General features: G+C 38.0%; 1 protein-coding gene across 8 annotated transcripts in view; it reads left to right on the top strand.

Annotated features, from left to right (window-relative positions):
- The window catches only part of LOC122551298 (diacylglycerol kinase beta), a 544642-nt gene that overhangs the window by 245082 nt on the left and 275044 nt on the right, over positions 1–24516 (top strand). For all 8 annotated transcript variants that reach the window (XM_043692997.1, XM_043693004.1, XM_043692998.1 and 5 more), the window contains 2 exons: positions 1551–1721; positions 23543–23592. In XM_043692997.1, coding sequence (XP_043548932.1) covers positions 1551–1721; positions 23543–23592 — 221 coding nt within the window. The remainder of the gene's footprint in view (positions 1–1550; positions 1722–23542; positions 23593–24516) is intronic.

Genomic DNA, 24516 nt, shown 5'->3' with positions numbered 1-24516 from the left:
GGAAAACAATGTGTTATGTTGATTACTAACTTATACAGACCCAGTAATCTACACAAAGCATAGTTGGAAAAGAGGCCCTTCACCACATAAATATTCTTTGGCTTCAATCATGCAGCTAGTCAGCAAGGTCATTTACAAAGAACAAGCAACACTGATACAATTCTTCAGCATCAGTCGACTAAATATTGCTTGGGAGCGGAAAGATGCATTTACCAGGAAAATAAATTGTCAAAAATGTTTGTAGTACATAAGTACAAATATCTGTAGTGTATTTGAACTAAAACATCTTTCAATCTGTTGGCTAGAACAGTTCACGAATTTTTTAAAAAGCATTCCAGTGGCAGCCATATTGAATCGTTTCATTTCTTCAACAATGATCTATCAGTAAAGAATTATGTAACATTGTTTGAACCAAAATTATTTCAAACAAAATAAAGCCAGAACAGGCCAAATACTGTGCTAACAATGGTTCCTCCAACATGGTACCAGGAGCTAGTTTCTTGAGCATGAGAAAGTGGGTATTTGTTGCTGCTTGCAAGCTATTTGGCTTTAAGAGAAAAGAATATTTTTGAAAGCATTTTTGTTTACAATGAAATATTTTATACTTCACAATGTGTAATTTTTAAAAATGGTAATAGGTACACTCCACAATCTAGTATAATTACAGCAATGTGACTCACTGACAACTGATAGAATTATTTTCTTTACAATTATGCATGCTCATACTAAATCACAGTATATCAAAATACATAATAGTGACATCAATATAACACGGGGGGGGGGGGTGCTTAACACACTTAGTTCATCTCAAACTCTTTTAGTCATTCTACTACCATGATTATTAGGTCCACTTCATTTTATTGCAATAAACACCAGTGACAAAACCAGCATTTTCGAGACTATCAACACAAGGATTAGTATGCTTCACACATTCCTTCGGCTCCTTATCCTTGCCTTAGGCCCATTTTATACATGTGCAGTAGAAAGCTGCTGTAAACCTATCTGTTGACCCTACAAACAGAGCAGGACATTGAGATACAAAGCAAGTATGGATCATTGTTCCTTCAAAGGTGCCCCAGATAAATATTTTTGATGTTCATTGAAAGAGGAGTATACCCATATCACCAAACTTCTAATGTCTTCACCCATTGTACCAGTGTCCACTCAAGTGAATATCTATGATAACCTGACCACTATCTAATTCTTTTACATTTATCTGTGCAGATGCACCAATGACACTTGGTTTTCTCGGTATTGTCAGTATGCATCAATGATATTGAGTTCCTTGGTGTTTAAATGGTTAGTGTTCTATGTTGTTGCATTCCTTGCTAAGTGATATGTATCAGTGGTTTATGTCATGAGTTTAATACAATAGGATTCAATTTCAGCTTGCCACTCTTGCTCGATTTAAAAGGACTTTTTTTTAAATCCTCTACCGACAAGCTAAGTTACTGGCATTCATGTCAACTCCACTTTTTCCCCAATCCACAAGTGACTGTGTCAGAGCATTTAACATAGTTAAGTTGATTTTGTTCCTTATTTTTCCATAGGTACAAAATGCTTAGACAAGAAGATGAGTTTAGCACTTCGGAAGAGTCACAGTCCTCTAAAGACATCATCTCACATGCTACAGTCACAGTTGCCACAAGTGGTGTTTCTAAAGGATATTGTCTGTTATCTGTCACTATTGGAACGGGGACGAGCTGAAGACAAGTTGGAATGTAAGTTTCTGCAGGTTTGATTGAAATGAACAGTTGACCAATACAGTACCGTAATTTCATGCTGGAAATAGCACATTGGTACTTTTCGTCAAGTTGCATCTATATTGCAGCTTAAATGTAGCAAATCTTCCCTTAGTGAGGCACTGGACAAAGCAGAAAATGGAGAAGTGTGTTAGATTAGATTAGATTAGATTAGATTAGATAAGATTACTTACAGTGTGGAAACAGGCCCTTCGGCCCAAGTCCTCACCGACCTTCCAAAGTGCAACCCACCCAGACCCATTCCCTTACACCCGGAGGCAACCCACGCAGACATGGGGAGAATGTGCAAATTTCACACAGACAGTTGCCTGAGGCCGGAATTGAACCCGGGTCTCTGGTGCTGAGAGGCAGCAGTGCTAACCACTGTGCCACCGTGCCGCCATTACTGTACAGAAATTGAGGTGCAACCAGAGATAGGCTTTGAGGAATACGTTTGAAGGTGCAACAAGATGTAGCAAGGTAGAGACATTGAATAAAGTTCCAATGTACTGTGATAGGCTAATTGCTAATGCTGACGTAATGGACGAAGAGTAAATCAGCGATAATCCAATTTTAATGATTACAGGATAGAATTGGGTTGTAACCTGTAGCCTACTTCTGGAACTAATCCATGAGGAATTTTGAAATCATTTAAGTGAGAATTGAATAGAGGATCAATTGTACACTGCTACAGCAATAATGGGATAACTGGAATTATGTCATGTGATGTTAATCTTAAATTTATACCTACATAAGAATAAATTACACTTGACAAACATTTTAATGAACAGAAATCAGTTTAATGAATCCTCCAGTCAAATTCATGTGTGTTAACTTTTCATTAAAAGGTACAGAGTCTAAAGACATAATATATTTCACTATTGCTCAAAAAAATCTATAAGTACACAGAAATTCAACCAATCTCATCTCATTTAAAAATATATGTTAATGAAAGCAAAAGTATTAAGTTTTCCAATTCATTCAAGATCTCCATTTCGGGGGTGGGGATGTTCTGGGTGAAAGTGTCTGCAGTCTCTAGATGCAGATTAGAGTTAATCACCGGGCCTGTTAAGTAGTGAAGTAGACTGCTTAATGGGTCCGTCTGGATTCTCTAGGATTTCATCCCTGTTGTTTTGCAGGTTATTAGATCATCTAGCCATTGCCACTCAGACCCCTTCACCCTGCACACACACACTATGCCAATCCATGCCCCATCACTATCAATGTGTCTTCAAAAATTCTATTCCAACACATGCCAACTGCCCCCAGTGTTTTATAGCCCATGTCCCAATTCATGTCAGTTTGTTGATAATCTTTTGCCCTTACATGCTCCATGCCAACTCATCCAGTAGCCACCATGGGCAGACCTATGGAGCTGTCTTGCGATTAAGTAAAACAAAGTTCTAAATATCAATCATCATATTTACTATATTAATAAACACCTCAATTTATGAAAGTCCATTCAAACATTTAAGTCCTATAATCATTTACATAGACAGACTGACTGACTTGTATTCATGCCTCCACATCGAAGAGAGCTAATCCTTTAACAATCTCTCTGAATTGTCACTCAAACTGTGAAGCTAGGATTCCCAACTGAGATAATAGGTCATGTAAAGCCACCAATAATTAATGATGTAATGATAATCATAGGGTAATATCAAAGAGCTGTTGCAATTGCTAGATCAAATTTTTTAATCCTCGATGACATGGGCAACCTTTTCAATTTAAGGGGCTGGTGATTTAAATAACAGTGTGGCATGACAAGACAAACACTCAAGCCAACAGCTAATCACTCCAAAACTGAAGGAGGTGGCTACCTCGCTTGCTGTATGTAACTTCTATCAACCTTCAACCACTCTTCCAATTCTGAGACCCTTACTGCAGCATAAATGGTGTCAGTTTCAACTCTGTTCTGAGTTCAAATGACCAGATTTGAGTTTCCAGCACATGAATCAAGACCTCTGTCACCCCTAATCCCACTACTGGCAAAAAATGGGATTTGTCAGAAATGATCTGGTGAAGATATATTCCCATTGAGGGGAAAGGTAGCAAACAAATCCAGAGTTCCCTGGGTGACAAAGGAAATAGAGATTAAGATAAAGAACACAATGTCAACATCACTCAGATCAAGTGAACTGAGAACTTGGCTGAACATAGAAGATTGAGAACAATTGAGAAAGCAAATAAAAGCAAAAGAAATTTGAAAAGACACTGGTTGCAAAAATGAAAGGAACCAATGGTCTAGTATAAGGATATAAACAGTAAGTGTAGTAAAGAGAGGTTGGGTCCAGCTGAAAATGATGTACTATATGGAGGCATTGGGCATTTACTTAATACTTTGGCTGAGGCATCAACTTAATACTTCCTTCCTTGGTGAAGATAGATTCAAAGTAAAAGAGTAGGGAGTTCAGACACTTGAAAGGTTTAGAATGGATATGGATAAGATGTTGCTTAGGCTTCCTGTACTAAAGTTGATAAGGCACCAGGACCAAATAAGCTGTATCTGAGGATTATGAGGGAAGTAATAGAAATCGTAAAAATGCAAACCGTAACTTTTCAATCTTCCTCAGACTGAAGGTGCTACCAGAGAATTGTGAATGTTACACCTTTGTTTATAAAATGGCATGAAGATAAGCTCAACAACTACAAAAAAGTCTGTTAAATATTGATGGTGGGGAAGTTTGTCAAAAGAATAATTTCAGACAAAATGAAAAGTTACTTGTGCAAATGCAGGTCATTTAGGAAAATCAACATGGATGGGTCAAGAAAAAACTTATGCTTATCTAACTTGTTTGAGGTTTTTGAAGTGATGCCCAAGAGCATTGATGAGATTGATGTAGTTGATGTGGTGAGTAAAAAGTACAGCATCCTAAGCATTATCTGTCAGAACATGGAGTACATGAGCAAGGAAACTACAACAACACTTTTATAAAACATTGGTTCAGCCTCAACTAGACTATTGCTTCTATTTTTAGTCACCAAACCTTAGGAAGAATATAAAAATATTAAAAATGGTGAAGAACTTATTCATTAGAATGGTTTTAGAGACAAGGAATTTCACTTTTGTAGATAGGTTGTAGAAGAAAAGGTTGAGAGATGATTTGATGAAAGTGTTCAAAATTACAAAGTATCTGAACAGAGGAAATAGGGAGCAGCAATTTCCATTAGCGAAGGATCAAGAAATTGATGGCATAATTAAAATAATTGGGAAAAGAAGCAATGGCAATGTGAGAAAAACCCTTTTTTATACAGTAATTGGTGGGGTCTAAAATGCACTCCGAGTGTGTGATGGAGGCACGTTAAATCATGGCTTGGATCAGATATGAAAAGGAAGAATATATTAAGTTATGAGAGAACTACATTTTGAGAGCCAGCACAAGATGAGCTAAATGGTCATCTTGCATACCATAATTGTTCTGTGATTGTAAGAATGTTATTAGGCACTGAATCATTAAAATCGTATGCACTGTCTGATAGGATGATGGGCACAGATTCAATGAGTAGCCTTCAAAAGGGAATTGGTTAAATGCTTGAAGAAAAACAACTTGGAAGAATATGGCAAAGATCAGAGCAGTGAAACTAAATATTGCAACTCAAAAGAGCCAACATAGACTTTATGAGCCAAGTGGTCACCTTTTGTTCTTTAATATTCTAAGATTGTGGTTATGCAGTGTATCTGATTAACTCACGAGCAGAAACCCAGAATTCAAATGTTGGGTATTAATTTATAATGGCCATGACAAAGTAAAACAAAAAATAAATTTTAAGAACAACACACAGTTTTGCTAATATCTAAATTATCCTTACAAGATAGTAGCTTACATTTTAAGCCTGGACTGTAAAAATGTGTCCTTGTTTTCAGTGGATGATTGTTTAAAAACAGCACAAACATAATCACCTTGGAGTGAGACCAAATTAAGTAGGCCACCCCACTGTGCTGGATTCAATCTGAACTCAAACTGTTTTGATTTAAATCAAACCCTGCAGTCTGAATGAAAAGTAATTTGGATTCCCTACTGCTGGTTGCATATGGCACTGCCTTTATTTAAATTGACAAAAATGCATGATCAACCTTGAGACATGATATCAATGGTGATGTATACATGAAATGTCTGAATCAAATCAACCGCTTCACCTTGCAAAGAAAGGGATACTGCACAATCTCGATCAAATGTGGTTGTCACATCTTCACTCTTGATTTACTGTGCAAGTACCCACAGTGAAGGTTAGGAGTATAACTCTGCCCCACATTACCAGTGTCTGTGACTCCACAAACTGTCCATTAATCACTTTGAATTAAATAATGAAATGCAAACTTTATCCCCACATTTGGTGTTATTTAGACTTTATTACTAGAGTACTCTTTTAAGATTTTGATATGAAATTCTCTAAAAAGTTGAGTTTTGACATTGGGTGTTCAGATTTTGGGCTATAACAAATGTACTTGCTAGTATTAGCTCATTTAGAAATGAATAATATAATTGTAGAGGGTATATTTGCATTTTATTTTTGTGAAAACCTGAAGTGGATTTAGCTCTTGCAGCATTTTAAAAAAGGACAAAATCTTCTGCAATTTTTCACTAAACAATGTGCACTTTTACACATTTACAAAACCAAATCAATTTAAACATTTTTAAGTGTATTTATCTTCTGGTTGAACATTTAGTACAACAGTGGTACTAGTGCTTTCGGGATTGTTGGTTAGACATGCAATGAATTGAATACAGTAACAAGGTACTGTGGTTGTAAGAAATTTTATATGGAGTAATTGATTTTATTTAAATGTTGAGGATCTATATGGAATGTATTGTAGTTATTCATTGTGTTTGAAAGATGTAGCAGCACATTAGAACAAAGAAGGTAATTGATATTAAACAGCAGCTACCACAATACATATTTATACAATATTTGTCTTGTAATAAAACATTCTGAGGCACTTCACAGGAGTACTTTACAACAAAGTGTGTCACCCTGCCACAGAAGGACATATAAGGAAAAATAACTTAATGTTTGGTGAATAATGTAGGTTTTAAGGAGTGACTTATACACTCCACCTCTCTTGTCTAAGTATAACACTATAAAGGAGGGAATTACAGAATGTACAGTTTTGACAACCAAAGTAGAGCAGCAATTAGATACACGGATATTTGAAATCAGAATTAGATTAGCTCAGATATTTCAGAAGGTTGTGGGGCTAAAAGAGATTATAGTGTTAGGGAGGGATGATGCCATACAGGGACTTTACGTCGAGCATAAGAATTTTAAAACTGAGACATTAATGCTTTAAGTTAATGTGTTTTGCATTGATTTCTTAACACTTGGGTTGATTTTGTTTTAATCTTACACAATTAGATTTCAAAAAGGCAAAAATATAAATGAATTGAATGGTATTTTAAAATTTTTTGTAACATTGAGATTGATTATGTAATCGCAGTCCTTTGCTGTAGAACAGAAATGATGTCACAGGACCAGGGTACAGCTGTTACATTGTTTGTGTCACTAGCTTAAGACTCATTTTTCTTGCATAGGTTGAATAAATGCTGCACTTTAAATGTGTCTGTAACCGATATTGAAGTTTATTGTAATATTATATCAAGTGTGGGAATTGTAAAGGAGTTCAATATTTTAATTTAAGGCATTTTTATTTCAGAGGAATGTTAAACTACGTTCTGCTAGTTATATGTATTACTGCCATGGGATGTGCATGTTTTCAGTTAAATCTGTTGTAATTTTTGATTAGATCTATTTTACAGCAGGGATGAAAATAAACTTTTCCACATGAACATTGAAGCGAATTAAGAGCTGACCAAATCAATGTGTGAACATGTATCTAGCACCAATTAGAAAACTTATCAAAAATGTTTTCTATTGATGTACAACCAATTTATTTACCCTTCAATAATAGCAAGGTTTGAGAAGATTTGTAGCTCAGGTTGAGTTTCTGGATGTAGGTTTGCTCACTGAGTTGAAAGGTTCATTTTTTAGACGTTTGTCACCATACTAGGTAACATCATCACTGAGTCTCTGGATGAAGCACTGGTGATATGGCCCACTTTCTATTTATGTGTTTAGGTTGGTGATGTCATTTCCTGTGGTGACACCGTTTCCTGTGGCAACGCCATTTCTAGTTCTTTTTCTCAGGGTAAATAGGATCCAAGTCATTGTGTTTGGTCATACAGTTCCGGTTGGAATAACATGCTTCTAGGGATTCTCATGTGTGTCTCTGTTTGACTTGCCCTGGGATGGATGTGATGTCCTAGTCAAACTGGTGTCCTTCCTCATCTGTAATAAGGATAATAGTGAGAGTGGGTCATGTCTTTTTGTGGCAAGTTGATGTTCATGTATCCTGGTGGCTAGTTTTCTGCTTGTTTGTCCAATATATTGTTTGTTACAGTTCTTGTAAGGTATTTTATAAATCACATTAGTTTTGCTTGTTGTCTATATAGGATCTTTCAAGTTCATTAGCTGCTGTTTTAGTGTGTTGGTGTGTTTGCGGGCTACCACAATGCCAAGAGGTCTGAGTAGTCTGGCAGTCATTTCCGAGGTGTCTTTGATGTAGTGGAGAGTGACTAGGGTTTCTGGATGTGTTTTGTCTGCTTGTTGCGTTTGTTGCTGAGAAATCAGCAGACTGTGTTCATTGGGCACCCATTCTTTTTGAATACACTGTATAGGTAATTTTCCTTTGCTCTGTCTAGTTCCTCGGTGCTGCATTGTGTGGTGGATTGTTGAAATAATGTTCTAATGCAGCTTTGTTTGTGGGTGTTGGATGATTGCTTCTGTAGGTCAGTATTTGGTCAGTATGTGTTGTTTTCCTGCAGATGCTCGTTTGAAGTTCCCCACTGGCTGTTCGCTCTACTGCAACATCTAGGATTGGCAGTTGTTGTTTTCCAGGATGCGGACAAGAAAGATTTAGCCGCATTAGAAGAACAACACTGAAAGACAACCAACTCACAGAGGAAACGCAGCAAACCATCAGACAGACAGTCACACCAATATTAAGCAGGAAAAAGGAAGGAAACACACTCGAAGGAAAGAGCTAGAAAGACTTTTAAAAAATTGTTATCCTACCGGCAGACAAAGGATGCTTGACAGACATTTTAAATCAAAGAAGCTACATTGAGAAAGCAAACGCACTACTTCCAGATACCAACACTTACCAATAAGTGGCGATAGACCCGACCCCATAACTAGAGAACCAAATCACAGCCCTACTCAAAATAACTTCAGACATCTAGAGAAATAAATAAGACCGACTTCCAAAAAAAATGAAACCATATGGATCCAACACACCACACTTCTACAGATTACCCAAAATTCACAAACCAGGAGTCCTCCTCAGACCCATAGTCTCGCTATCTGGAACACCAACTTACAGATTGACCAAGGAGCTACACAAACATTAAAACACTTAGTAGAAGACTCGCGCCACTCCATCCACTCCACCCAAGAATTCCTGAAGTCTGTCAAAGACACCAAGATAGAAGAGGATGAAATAATGGTCTCCTTTGCCATAACAGCCCTGTTCACATCCATCAACTTCAACCTGACCAAGGAAACATTGACTATGTTATTAGAAGAACCAAAGACACATACGCCAAACACTACCAACTTCATCAGCAAGGACAATGTCATCAAGCTAGTGGACCTATGCCTTACCCCCCACTTCACCTTCAATAAAAAAACCTACAGAGGTTCGCAATTTGAATGACACCTTTGTCATTAATAAACGAAACAAATTAGAGGAAACCTTCAAGATCATCAATAATACCCTTGTTGGCATAAAATTCACTAAAGAGGAGAAAAACAACCACAAACTGCCATTCCTAGATATAGCAGTTGAGCGTACAGCCAATGGGGAACTTCAAACCAGCAACTACAGGAAAACCACATGTACTGACCAAATACTGAACTACAGAAGCAATCATCCCCACACCCACAAATGAAACTGCATTAGAACATTATTTCAATGAATCACCACACACTGCAGCACAGAGGAACTACGCAGAGCAAAGGAAAATTACCTATACAGTGTTTTCAGAAAGAATGGGTGCCCAATGAACACAGTCCGCTGATTTCTCAACACCCTACCCCAGCAAGCAAACAAAACTCGTCCAGAAAACCCTAGTGCAGTTCTGACACTGTGCTGCAATGTTGGAAGTGCTGTCTTTAGGACAAGATGTTAAAGCAAGGACCTGTCTGCCACATCAAGTTGATGTAAAAATTCCCATTAACACTCTTTCCATTGTCCCAGCAAATCTTTATCTCTAAGTCAGCATCACAGAAAACAAATTGTTTGATCATTACATTTGTTTTATTTGTACGGGCTTTCTGTGCACGTACTGTTGCATTTCCTACATTGTAACAATGACTACCCTTCAAAAGTGCATCATTGGTTGTAAAATTATTTCAGATAAAAACAAAAATTGTTGGACAGACTCAGCCGGTCTGGCTGTGGAGATAAAACAATTCATAACAGTCCTGAAGAAGGGGAGTGAAAACAAAAAATGCTGTAAATCGCAGCAGGTCAGGCAGCATCTGTGGAGAGAGCAAGCAAGCTAACGTTTCAAGCTCAGATGACTTCTTCAGAGCTGACGCGAAGTGTGAAGGGTCACTGCACCTGAAATGTTAACTCTGCTTTCTCTCCACAGATGCTGCAAAACCTGAGTTTTTCCAGCAATTTCTATTTTTGTTTCAGATTTCCAGCCATCGAGTTCTTTTTTGTTACATGTTTTGAAATGTCCAGTGTTTGTTCAAAGCTCTCTTTGTGAATTTGTTTTAAAAACTAATTGTTTTGAAACATATTTATCGTTCCTACTTTTAAATGCAACTGAACATGAAAGATGAAAACTATGTATATGGCAGTTCAAACTTATAACTGCTGTAATGAAGCAAATGCCTTGACTTGCTGATCTAATTTGTCAAAGATACCAGTGCATTCAGCATTGGATTATCAAGTTGTGGAAAAGCATACTTAAACAGGTAATTGCGCAAGTTACAGTTTGTTGTGGATTTCTACCTATTTTAATGAGAAGCACTGAGTAGTTTTCAAGCAAGCTATTAAAATATCAACTTGGAAGAAAAATTACTATGACATTTGAACAGTGGCAAAAATAAAATTCCTATGAAGATCTATGTGGGTTTTTTACTTCTTCGGATAGATGTGGGAACTGTCCTGCAAGACAAGATATTGGAATTCTTCAGTCATTGTTAATTTCATCCAAGGTTTCTCTTCACAATGATCTTTTAATTTCTCCCTACTTTATTTCTTTCTGTCCTTAACTCTTTTGACATTCTTTTTAATCTGTCTCTTCCATACAATCTTAAAGTAATTGTTTAACCTAGTGTACTTTAAGCAATAATCGCATTGCTCCCTGATAATTTGGCTAGGATATAAACAGACTTCATTGGATGATGAATTGAAAAGTTTCATGTGGGATTATTTGCATTTTTTTCCTACAAAAACAGCTTTAATTTATGTAGTGTCTTAAATGTGTAAAAACATTCCATGGGTGCTTACAGAAGTGTTATCAAGCAAAGCTAGGCAGCAAAACATTGTGATATAATAAGTGATGATCAAAACCTTGATCAAGAGATAAGTTAGAGGCAGAGTATTTTGGCCGAAACGAAGGTAAAGAGCTTTTGGGAGGAAACTTCTCATTGGTGGAGTTTGGAAAAGAAAAGTGCAAAAGGCTGGAATTGGAAGGCACAAATGCTGAATGATTATGGAGCTGGATAATTTTGCAATGTTCGTGTGAGGGTGAGGCCAACAAGAGTTGGAAACCAACGATGAGAATTTTTTTTTAATTGGCATGTTGCCAGATGGGGTGTGAATGTAGGAAGTAATCAATTGGGTGGTGAGCAAGTGGGACATGGTGTGAGTTAGGATATAGTTTTTAGATTAGATTAGATTACTTAGTGTGGAAAACAGGCCCTTCGGCCCAACAAGTCCACACTGACCCTCAGAAGAGCAACCCACCCAGACCCATTCCCCTACATTAACCCCTTCACCTAACACTACAGGCAATTTAGCATGGCCAATTCACCTAACCTGCACATTTTTGGACTCTGGGAGGAAACCGGAGCACCCGGAGGAAACCCACGCAGACACTGGGAGAATGTACAAACTCCACACAGACAGTTGCCTGAGGCGGGAATTGAACCCGGGTCTCTAGCGTTGTGAGGCAGCAGTGCTAACCACTGTGCCACCCACAAAAGTCAGTTCAGAAACCACAACACTGTGATGGACAGGAATCAAACCCAGGTCAACTGCTTGGAAGGAAGCTATGCTTACCACTATACCACCATCAACCTGCTAATGATGGACTTCAGTTTATGGCATGTGAAAGATGGAAGGGTGGCCTGAATAGCAGTCGGGTTTGGTGTTGCCCATTTTATGCCATTACACAGGACTAATTTCTATCCTGACAATCCTGACTAAAATTGCCAACCTGGGGTGGAAATCACTACGTAAGATTGTGAGCTCCAGAGTAGTACTCTGTATTTTATTCATGATGAAAAGGGTTTCCCCCAGTGACATGATATAAAGACAAAATAAAGATGAGGAATGAGTAGATCAGAAAGTATAAATTCGAGGAGAACAGGGAGTATTAAAGTACCCTGATTGAGGAATAGAAAATTTGACAGCTGCCCGTTAAGCATGCAGAGAGAAAGTGTTTTTCACCATGTTCATATATAGCTTTGTAACTTGTTTATTGATGTGGACAGGAGAAAGACTGTACAGTTTTAATTGTGTACAGCATACAAATGAAAACTCTAGAACCTGTTGTACACAATTAAATCATGAGACTCCATACGTCACTCGTATCTAGTGGTTATTAGGTAGAATTTGATAGAAACTGCATTAAATAAGCAAACATCGAAATGAAAATCCAAATTACCTTCAAATTGTGGACAAAAAGTGACTGTATTTCTCCTGAGCTGTCACCATATGGTATTGCACTAGAATAACTCATTACCTAAATCTACTTTCGACACTGTTGCCACTAGATAGAGCTCCAACACAACTGAAACACTTTTCAGCCAGAATTTGCTGGAGAAGATTACACATTACAGCTTGCCTTCATTGCACAGAGTTTTAAATGTAGGAGTTGAGAAGTCATGTTGAGGTTGCGCAGGATGTTCGTGAGGCCTCTTAGAGTCAGAGAGCTGTACAGCATGGAAACAGACCCTTCGGTCCAACTCAAAGTGCAGTTTGATGACGATACAGCAAAGAGCAATAGGTATCTCGGACCAGAATGGCAGGGCAATCTATAAAATAACTCCTTTACTAATCTGATTTAATGATTTGGGGGGAAAAGCCACAGGATTCCCAAGAGAAGTAAATTTAAGGGGGTGAATTCATTGTCAAACAGCTACAGAAAAGATAAGGGAGTTTGGATTATGAGAGAAAGGAAATGACTATAATCAAATATAAGAAAAGAGTCAAGCTAAAAAATTCATATTTTATCATCCATAAATGTTCAAAATGTGAAGGAATGAGAGAGCATTGTGTTATTGAATTTTTAGTTCCTAAGAAATTGATTTGAGAAATTAATTCCAATGAACCAAACTTACACCACTAATTAATAGCCCCAAATATGCATGGCATGTTCATTCATAACTTGCACTCAGTTAAAGCAGTTTTACGACTTACAATGCATGGCAATGTTGGATTGCAACCCAGGCAAAAGCTTTATGGGCATTGGCATGTACCCATGTATCTCTTATACTAACAATAAATATCATTAATCTCATTGTTGCTTTGACTGTGAAATCTAGCCAAAGTAAATTGTCAATACTTCCTTTAACAAAATGAAAATTTGTGAATATAGATCTGTTTACTAACTACTGCCTTAACTATGTAAAGTTAAAGTAATCATTAAACAAAAATTGCAATTGAATTGTATAACTTTGGAAATGTATGTTAGCCTGAACTTTAAAAAAAATGTTGACTGAATTTTGCAGTAACTATACTAAAAAGCTGCACACGAAGACTGAAACATTTCTGTGGCAAGAATTTCCCCTTTGCCAACTCTAATTTGAGTCTGATGTCAAGTCAAGATGTTCTCTAGGCATTCAGCAACAACGAGGTGATTAACTCAGAACGTGACTGCCGTGGGGTACTGCAGGCTAACAGTAGCAGCAGTGCTATAATTAACCACAGTCTGTAAAAGCATGCCCCAGCCAATCCCTCTATCATTATTAACAAGCTTAAGGGATCAACCCTGGTTCAATGTGGAGCACAGAGAGCATGCATGGAGTAGCATCAAATGGACCTGAAAACAAGTTGCCAACTTGATGAAGCAACAATCCAGCACTAAGTAGAAGCAGCATGCAGAAGACCAAACTGAGTGAACCTACAACCAGCTGATCAAATTAAAGCTGTATAGTTAGATAACTGACTGGTGGAGGAAGTTTCAGGAACATTCCCAAACAGAATAAGGGAGCCCAGCATGCAAGTGCAAAAGCCAAATTTAAAGCATTTGCATTCACATTTTCAGCCAGAAGTGGAAAGTGCACGATATACCTAGAAAATTCAACATGACAGATTCAAGAAATGGCTGAAGGCACTGGATACAGCAAAAGCTTTAGCCCCTCAGTGAATCTTGGTTGGAACACTGAAGACATGTGCTTTGGAACCAGGTATATCTCTTTTCAAATAGAAGTGTGAATCAGTTTAGAAACCCTTAGCTCAATCCTGGATTTTCAAAATGACAGAAAATTGCTGTGTCACTATGAAATGACTCAGTAGCCAAAAGTTGGAAATCTTGCTCCTGATCATGGTTCCTAAAATTTTTTTTTTGCAGAGGTGGGGATTTTTTGTCTGTAAGACTCATGAAGGCACCTGCCCATATAAATCAGCCCCTATTTGTGTCCAGCTTTGGTGACCCAGGTATATGAAATATGTTGAGTGCAAATTAGACGCAGTCTTGAGCTTTGGCATTGTTTTGATAGACAGAATAACCTTTTGGAGAGGTAAGGTGCTCCTTTTTGTATGGTCCCAGAATGCTGTTTAAGAGAGGGAAGATGGCATAGATTTGGCACAATATTTGGCTGGTAAGGGTGGCAGTGACAGGAGTGAAGGGTGCAATTTACAGAGTTTTGAAGCAACTTTGCGAGCTGGGATGTTGTGTTGGTAGTCCAAACCCCTCACCCCCACATCCAAAATCACCATATTCTACCCTCCACCCTCATGCTTCCCCATGCTGCCTCCATCCTCTCTCACCCAATGGCATGCCCCCTTAAATCCACCCATGACAATTCCAATCAATCACTCCCCTATTGCATCCTCGATAATCATTCAACCAGTATGCACTTGCAAAATACACTTTTTAAAAAAAAACTAACTCCTGAATGAAGGAACGGAACACAAGAATTAGGACCAGAAAAAGCCATTCACCTCTCAACCCTGCATCACCATTCTACAAGATCATGGCTGATCTACCCAAGGCTTCGATTCTGTTTTCATGCCAGATGCTCACATCCTCAACTTCCTAATATTTCAAAAATCAATCTACCTTGTCTTAAAATACTTTATTATGTAGTTTTCACAACTCTCTGGAGTATATCATTCCTGAAATGATACACTGGCTCTGATAGGTTGAAGGGAGTCTCTGTCCCTGGCCACAAGGAGTTGTGGATTGTTCAGCTTAATTCATTACAAATGTACAATCCGTCACATGAGGATGAGTAAGCAGCATGGCTGATCAAATTAATCCTACTGTGAAACAACATTAAACTATGTGTTTATCCTTATGTTCATCCTAATAATTTGGTGGATTGTTGATCCTCCTGCATCTTCATTTTTACCAGGTCTTAAGAGTGGAGTTACACAGTAAGTAAGATGTACCCTAATAAAGGCCATCAACATTTGAGCTTATACTCAATTTGATACCGTAGAAGGATATTTAAACAGTAACAACTCTGCATATCTCATTTGGGTGCAAAATTTCCCATTTTTGTCTGCTTTCAAATGGACCTTCATCTTGCCTGATTGGCAGAATTGTAAACATACATCAAATCACAGAATTACAGTGTCCATAGTTTTTTTTTATAAAGCCAGGAAAAGTCTTAAAGTTAACACAGTTCTTTCTTGTTGAGAATAAATGGGAAAACAGAATTGTTGTAACACAGACCTACCACTTTCATTTATGTCCTTTTGTTTTTTACATTGCATACAGAATCATCAATTCCAATTGGAATGAGCAGATCATTCGATCTGACCTTCAACTTCAAGCTAGTAAGCTATTGAAGTAACCAAGAGTAGATCACCAGATTACAGTTAGAACTGGGAACCAAAATACCAGTAACAACTGAGACACTCCTCTTCTGTTCTACCCATCTCTACTCCCCCTTCCCCAACCCATGCCACTTAACCTGGAGCAGAGAAAAGAACTATCCTAATTAACATGCATTTATTATACGTCAACCTTCAGTGTGTTCGCCCACCTCATCTTTACTTCATGACTGATTTTTAATATCATGAATTTGCATCAATACTGCAGTCACTTAGACATGAAATAAAAGGTGAATGAGTAGCTTCTTAATTAATCCTTTTCTCCAACATTATTGTTATCAAGGGATATTATGATCACAGTGCAGTCCCATTGGTGATCAGTGGGGAACCAGAGCTAGGATTTCAAATTTAATCATATTATTTCCTTTCTCTGTGGTGCAGGACTGTCACACAAATTTCACACTGAGATTGCTAGCCACCACTGTGGTTGCAGAGATTTACTTGTTAATTAGGAAGGACTCATAATTTTATTTAATTTTAAATGTCTTGTTTCCTAACATATGCTAATTAGAGGTGTTTACTTATTGTCAGCATCAATTTGAATAATGACTTGTGGGTAGCAAAAGGTCTAATTTAATGTCATTGATTATTATTGGGTACATGTTACCAATATCTAAAAGTTTGCACTTTGAGCTTGGAACTAAATTAAAAGCATCAAAACATTTTATCTCTTACTTAATTGAATTGAAATGATTCTTTCCAGTCATATGTACAACTGGTAAGTAGACTAATAAAGAGGCATTATTTTAAAGCAGGGATTTCTAGCATTAGTTTTAATACTCTGTTCAAGTTATTCCAATGCATATCAATTATTATTTCTATTGGCATTTTCTTAAAAAGTGCATTCACTATTTCCCTTTTTTTAAAAATGAATCACGAGAGTTATGAGGAATACCTGATTGTAAGGAGTACAAGGAAAAGTCCAGCGTCTGTCTTATTTGCCTTCTACCTACTAGCAGTAGCAGAATCCAATGTTGTTCAAGTTATCAACTTATTTATTGCACTGAATCTGTATTACTTAGTCAAAGATCCAGACATGAGGCTAATAAAGCCCCAGTGATAGAAAATTAAGTGGACCAAAGCTTTAAACTTACTTATCCCTCCAGACAATGCTACACTTATCATGCTTCAACTTATTCATGAACCGTCTTCCAAAATGTCATTATCCGAAAGATATTATTAATTTGCATTTGAATAAGTCATTGCTAACTCCTTGTATCATCTCCTTGGAAAGACACTTTCCTGGATCCGACTTTCTCTCAATGTTTCAATAGATCTGTTTTGAATTTACCTCACATGGGGGAGAAAATCTCTCACATCTGACAGTCATAAAATGAGCTAGATTTGAATTAGCTGTCTCCAATGCAGTGTTAGTTGCCTCTTTTCCTGTTAATAGGTTATGTCAAGTTGCAGTGTTGATACAACTAAATCCCCAGCCAATGCCAAACTAGAGGGACTATGGACTTTGGATATAACCAAATATCTGTAGTCTACCACAAAATTATGAGCCAATCTATGCTATATGAAGTTCAGCATCAATAAACAAAAGATATTGCATTTCAGAAGAAAGAATATGAGGTACCCATAATAAATGTATGGAGTAGAACTTATATAGAGGGAAGTTGAAAGTAACTGTGTTCTGTGGCTTGGTATTTTATACCCAAAAGCTCTAGGTGGCAAAAAGTAAAACAAATATGATGATTATAATAAAACCACTGAGTTCACATCTCTCAAGACATTCCGAACATTTAAGTGACTTGGTTGGATATGTTTATACCTCTACTTAACAATTTATATTTTTGTAATATAGCGAGGTGCTAACCAAACTGATCTTTGAGAACAACTTGATCATCTAGACAATTCTGAAAAATCATTTAATATAAAAAATTCAATAGGTTAGAAAATAAACTGGAAACATTGCTTTCACGTCTGCCAAGACAACAAGACAAGAAACCCGAATTCTCTCAGCCCAGAATGATGTGAACAATGCCTAATTAGTAGGTAAAATTTGGCAAGTTTGGAAAAATTATATTCCTGATGTTGAGGAACAGAGTCTGTTGTTACACCCAAGGATTCAACAATAGGACACAAATCTTCCTTGTGAGCAGGGAGAGGACTATTTCACATGCAGATACATCTCATTATTACCTACTTTTGCCACATTTACATGCATTTAGCTATTCTCCTGTGTGGCAAAGAGAAACTGGTTGGTGACAATTCCTAACACACAGCAGTCTCCATGGATAGTGACTCCATTCACAGGTTGACATCGCACATGCACCAGCTTAATCACATCACCACGGCATACCTTCAACTTACTTACAATACAATAATCCCCTTTAATGCACATTGTAGCCTTTCAGAGGAATGCTGTTGCCAGGCCACTTTGTGCACAGGGACAGGCACCTGTCTCATGCATTGGAGCAGAGTGCAGCTCAGAACTCTTTATAGGAAAAGGAGTGAGCCATTCTCTGAGATCATGGTTTTCTTAGTACTTGCTCACTTTGCGACTGCTTGGATGTCCTCACAATCTCTCCCTTGTATTGCCTTGTGATTTGCTGCATTATTCAGAGGTTCCAGCTTCACAGTAGTTCTCTCTTACCTTGTCCTCTAGTGCAGAGTCAAAACAAGGCAATTGTAATGGGAGTCGGCAATAATCAATCAAAGGAGGGGACATGTTGCTGTACGTTATCATGCTTAATTGATGACACAACTACAGCATATGAAAGCAGCTTGTGCAGCAAAATAGCTGCAATGCTTCCACCAAATGGCCATGCCCCCAAGCATTCGCAGATAAAGCCTCAGTCAAGTTGAAAGGAACTGTTGTCAATTTGGGGATCTCACCACAGTCAGTCAAAGGCAGCATCCAATCTCAGTCCAAGGGCCTGAACGTGTTCAGTCAGCTGCTTTGAGTGGTCAGGGCCAGAGGTTTTGTGTTATTACACTCCAGGGTGTAGGCCATGGTCAATTCAGCAGGCCTAATGCCACCAATCTGGGGAGCAGCAGTAAGTGAGAGCTGTCATCCTAAGTCAGTCAATGGGGTGGATCTATCCTGGAGTCTATTCGCCAAATATCAAGGATACCACTGTAGAAGCGAAGTTGGGGATGGTTAGATATGTAGATTGGAGGCAACATGCTGAGATGTGGGGGCGGGGGGGTGGTGGAGATAATAAGTGTGATGTCAGAAGGAGAGATAATAGTCAATTGAAGGGCATAAGTTACTGTGGGACAGCCATGGTGACAATGACTTTAATAGGGGTGCAGTGCATCCTGATGGTTGTCATGGTTAAATTGCAGACCTGAGGTTCAGGGGTAATATTGCGAGAGGAAGATTTAAATGAAAGAATTGATTGGGAATGTGTGGATAATTCAACTGATAGATTCAACAAGAAATGCAAGGACAAAAGGATCATGAAGTTTCAAGGGTCCCTAAGAATGCCAACAACTCAATCTATTATGCCTTCTGTCATTGTCCAAATCATAAATGCACAATAGAAATTAAAATAGCCACCACACTCGTAGTGGGTGAAATAAATGGCTTTTCTGTCTGAGGATCTCCTTTGTTAGTGAGGCGATTGCATTCATCAGGTATTAAGTACAGGTTGAAATAACTCCACTGAGGCCACTCTATCACCAAATCACCCTTTATTTACACATGAACAGTCCTTAGCTATTGTACTTTCTCGCTCAGAATCAGATACCAGAGTGTCAGTGTCTCTAACACTCACTCTTTTTAAATGTCAGGCAGGCTCTCTGATTGGACCAGATTAACAGCCTCAATCAGGAAACTCATACTCTGAGGTCCAGTGGCTGACCTCTTATCAATCACTATACAAGTGAAAGACATCCATAATCACAGAATCCTGCATGGGAAATGCACAGAATGTCCACAACTAATCTAGATCATACTCTTGGTCATGACAAATTTATTGTAGTCATCTTAGTGCAGTAAAAGTAATTGCAGGTGAACCATAATTCCCAAAGACAATCCAAAATCTCATGGAAGGGCACAGAACTGATTTTTCTCTCATCTTGAACAGTAAGTATTTGCCAACATGCTCTTTATATGCAATGCTGCCTTTCTTAGGTGGGTGGGGTGGGCTGAGTTTCAGTAATTCCACATCATTTTTAATCTCTTCCTCTATTGATGCAGCTTGGCTTGTACTGCATACTCCAGAATCAGGTCTGTTATGTCCAAAGTCCATGTAGATGTGCTCAGTGGCCTTCTTTATTGGAGTCCACCAAGTCCCACCACCACAAGGACAATGCTGACTACTCACATGGCTAAGGAGCTGTACTGTGTCTGAAATGCCCTACATAGATTCATCAGAGCTATGGCTAATGGATCCAACCACAGCAGAGGTCATTGTTGTTAAGGCCACTGTGCAACAAAGGTCCAAAGAAAAATTAAGGAGGACCAGGTGTGTAAGCAAACTCCTGTGGCTGCCAAATAGCCACTATATGAAGAAATTACAGCTGATAATCCCAGAGGATGCAGAGGATTTGATTTATTTATTGTCACATGTGTTTTGTTGTGAAATACAGTGAGACGTGTTATGTAGTGTTGTCTCTCTCCGGTGCCATTTTAAAACCCAGCAAAACAAACCAAATCATGGAATATAAAGACAGAAAAGATATAAAGTTCAACTTAACAGTCCATCAGTTCTGTTCTCACTTTACCAACTCTCTGGCAATTATCTAAGGATAAACCAGTTTGTTCACAATCTTAGTGTCACAACTGACAATGGATGGGCTTTCAATCACATTGAATGTGTGCTTTGCCCACATTTCCCCCCCCCCACTTTGTTATACTGCCTGACCCTGCCACCACTGCTGGAACAACCATCTGTACCTCCAGTGAAGATCTCCAGTTCCCAGAAGCTGCTGACTTCAGGTGGGACAGGGCTTGAGTGGTGAGCTTCCTGACTGGGCAAGAACCCCAAGGACTTTCTTGCTGATGTCGTCAAAGAGGTGACCGTGCTGGTCCAGTGGCAGGGTACACTGGGTGTCCCCATCTACACTGCATGAATGACTGCCTGACAATCGGAAAGATTCAGTTTGATGGTTTCTGTTGTTTCAGATTGAAAATACTGTTCAGAATGTTTTACCTAGCTTACCAGATTTCTTCCTTCACTGTTGTTACCTTTTCTGCTTTGCTCCACAGATTATTTATGTCTTGTTTTAGGAAGTCTGTTGGAAAATTGAAATTGATCTGGTTCCCAGCATTTCAAAAATAGTTTTATGAGTTTGACCTTTGATTAGCCTTTTGCTTTTATTTGAATATTTTAAAGTTATTTAGCCACAATAGCATTGATTAAGCCTAATACCTGATGGAAAGGTGAAGCTAAAAGGTACTTGGTACCAAGGCAAAACACAAATCAGGGGCTATGGGGGAGAATGCTGCGTACATTGCTCAGACACCAAAAAAATCCCCAAGTGTGAAAACATTTTTTAAAGTAGTTTTAATTATCAGGCCTGACGATTTTAACTTGTGTATATTACACTTGTGAGCGCCAATATAATAGTGGGAATAAGATTCACAATCATACGCTCAGTCAGCACCAGATTAGGGCCATGTAAAGAAAAATAATTAGATTCTTAGCCAAAAACTGTTAAATTTAGTATTGAAAGTAATTAACAACTTTGGAAATGTGTGAACTTTCATGATTGACGTAAAAATTGTGTGGTTTTTATGATTGCTGAGCAGTCGAACTAGCAAAATAAGTCAAATGACAGCAACTTTCAGAAATGTGTAATAGCCTGCAAATAAATGTAATACCAGCTTCATTACTTGAAACAGATGTATTGCAGTCCTCACTGAAAGCAATTGAAATGCTACTTTCCCAAGGGTATAGAAGTAGAGATGGGGTCAATGTGATCTTATTTGTAAGTCCACTGTAGCACATGTTGTAATGTTTTATTTATACGCTATCTATAAATTAAACACTTTTGAAATTGTTACTTTAATTTTTGATTATTTTTTGCTTGCCATATGGAGAGTTTTTTTTACATCATAGCATTCTTGCTGAAATTTCAAAACTTATTTTTGAAGTGTTCCATCATCAAACTACATTTCACTTCCACATGATATCATTGCAAATGATATTGTGTTTGTTGTATGCTTCAACATGTTCTTTTGTAACTAGACATCTTCTCTTGATATAAGTGGGTGGCATGGTGGCTCAGTGGTTAGCACTGCTGCCTCAAGTGCCAGGGACCCGGATTTAATTTGAGCCTCAGGCGACTGTGTGGAGTTTGCACGTTCTCCCAGTGTGTGCATGGGTTTCCTTCAGGTGCTCCAGTTTCCTCCCACAATCCAAAGATGTGCACGTTAGGTGAGCTGGCTATGCTAAATTGCCCTATAGTGGACAGGGATATGTAGCTTAGGTGCATTAGTCAGGGGTAAATACAATATAGGATAATAGGGCAGAGGGATGGGTCTAGGTGAGTTACTCTTCGGAGGGTCAGTGTGGATTTGTTGGGCCAAAGGGCCTGTTTCCACACTGTAGGGATTCTATAAATTCTATGATAATAATGACTGAAACAAACCTCACTTTGTAAGTCAGTATCCTTAGTCACATTATACAGTTCATTGTTTGTTCAGGCTTTGGGGTCATTAAGCTGATGTTTTGTGTATTCCAGTATATTCACTGGTGGCATTGACGCTTCATAATCTAACTGAGAAGTGGTGGGGCTACTATCTGCGTATCATCAAACTTTCATACAAGCATCTACTTTATACAGTTGAAGAGATCCTTCTTGCCATAAAGCATATTGATATTGCATTACATGAACACCCATTTTCCATTGTGTTCAATTTGGAAACATGTTAACTAATGAAATATTTTATCAATTTATGATGTATTGACATAGCAAATTAAGAGGGATTAATTCAAAAGTGTGCCTTATTAAAATAAGTTATTGCATTCCCACTATCTAGATAGTATTAAATTTAATGAATTATGAAATGCCAGCAATAGCGTTATGCAGCAGTGCAAAACTCTGCACATTTACAATAGACCAGGTTTTATCCCAAGGAGGTAATTTGTCAATATTCCTTACAAGAAGATGAAGGGTGAAAGAGATCCTCAAGGCTGTTTCGTTGTTTTTTTCCTTCAGGAATTCTGAAATTGTCTGTCTTCTAGTGGTTTGTATCTTACCTGAATGTAATTGCAGAGAGAATTCTCAAAGACTTTGCAGTCCTTTAGTGTACATAGCTTAAGAGTGCAGTAGGTCCCTGGCACTTTCCAAGTAAACTTGAGAGACAATCCCAATCCCATCTCGAATAATTTTAAAGAGTAAATGATTGAGTTTGCCCATTGAAATGTTTCTAACAATTAGCACTGATGCCTTAACACACGACATTAATGCTGATAATCAGTATGTGCTTTTAACATGTCACGTAAAAAATAAAGTTGATAAATTCAACTCCTAAAAGTAAATATCAAGTTCAATATTAGTGTATATCATTCGTCGCTTACTGATATTTATTTTTTGACAGTTATGTTTCGACTCTATGACACAGATGGAAATGGTGTTCTGGACAGCTCAGTAAGTTTTTATTTGATTGTTTAGGAATTGCAGAACTGTAATCCTTGAAACTTGCCGACTCACCAGCTATAATGCAAGGAGATGTTTTTCTTTTCAAGTCTACATTTTCTTGAGTATCACAGCAGAAGTAATAATAGTATTTAATCCTTTTCATGAATGCAATGCAGATTTTACTGTGGTATTGGAATATTGTATATTACATTGTTTTAAATGGCCACAAGCATTATTCATCCACGTAGACATGAGAGCCAAGTTCAGTCCTGACCTCCCCCAAGTTAGTCATTTTGAAACAGGAATCATTGAATAACAATTAAAAGCAGCAACCCAAGGCTGTTTCCTTTTACCCGGTCCCTGTCATCACAGCCCTTCTCTATGTCTGGATGCACAGGATAGTTCCCAGCCATCCAAGATTGTCTAAGATTCTGTAAGAATTGAAGATTGCTCTCCCAAGGCAATGCAGTGAACAGTGCAAAAGGAAAAATGTAAACCGTTTCACCAGAAGAAGGAAATGCGAGTCTACCAAAAGTAACCTGTTGTTTTCACACTCAATGAGTTAATCATAATTAGGTTCTTTCTTCAGCTTTCTTCCCACTGCCAAAAGGAATGTTATTTGCTCTGGAAAAGTGACAATGACTCAGAGTATAATGGGGAAAAACCTGTGTAAGGCACAATTGCTTTCTCTTTCATCTTTGTCTTTATTCTGTTTTGATATGGGAAAAATAAACATGATTTATACAGTTATTTGAATTGATCTTAATATATGTCATTGGTGACAATTCATGTTCTGAAATATACACTGTTGAATTTTACAGAAACCTTTAAACATTTTGCAACTTAGGCAGAGCTGCTGCCAGAATATGAACCAGGTCCCGAGCTCACATGAGTGAGCAGCAGGACACCAGGCGGTCAATTTGGGATGGTGTC

Source organism: Chiloscyllium plagiosum, chromosome 7 (genome assembly GCF_004010195.1).
Source record: "Chiloscyllium plagiosum isolate BGI_BamShark_2017 chromosome 7, ASM401019v2, whole genome shotgun sequence".
Lineage (NCBI taxonomy): Eukaryota > Metazoa > Chordata > Chondrichthyes > Orectolobiformes > Hemiscylliidae > Chiloscyllium > Chiloscyllium plagiosum.
Note: the sequence above shows the minus strand (reverse complement) of the source record. Positions and strands in the feature narration are given on the sequence as shown.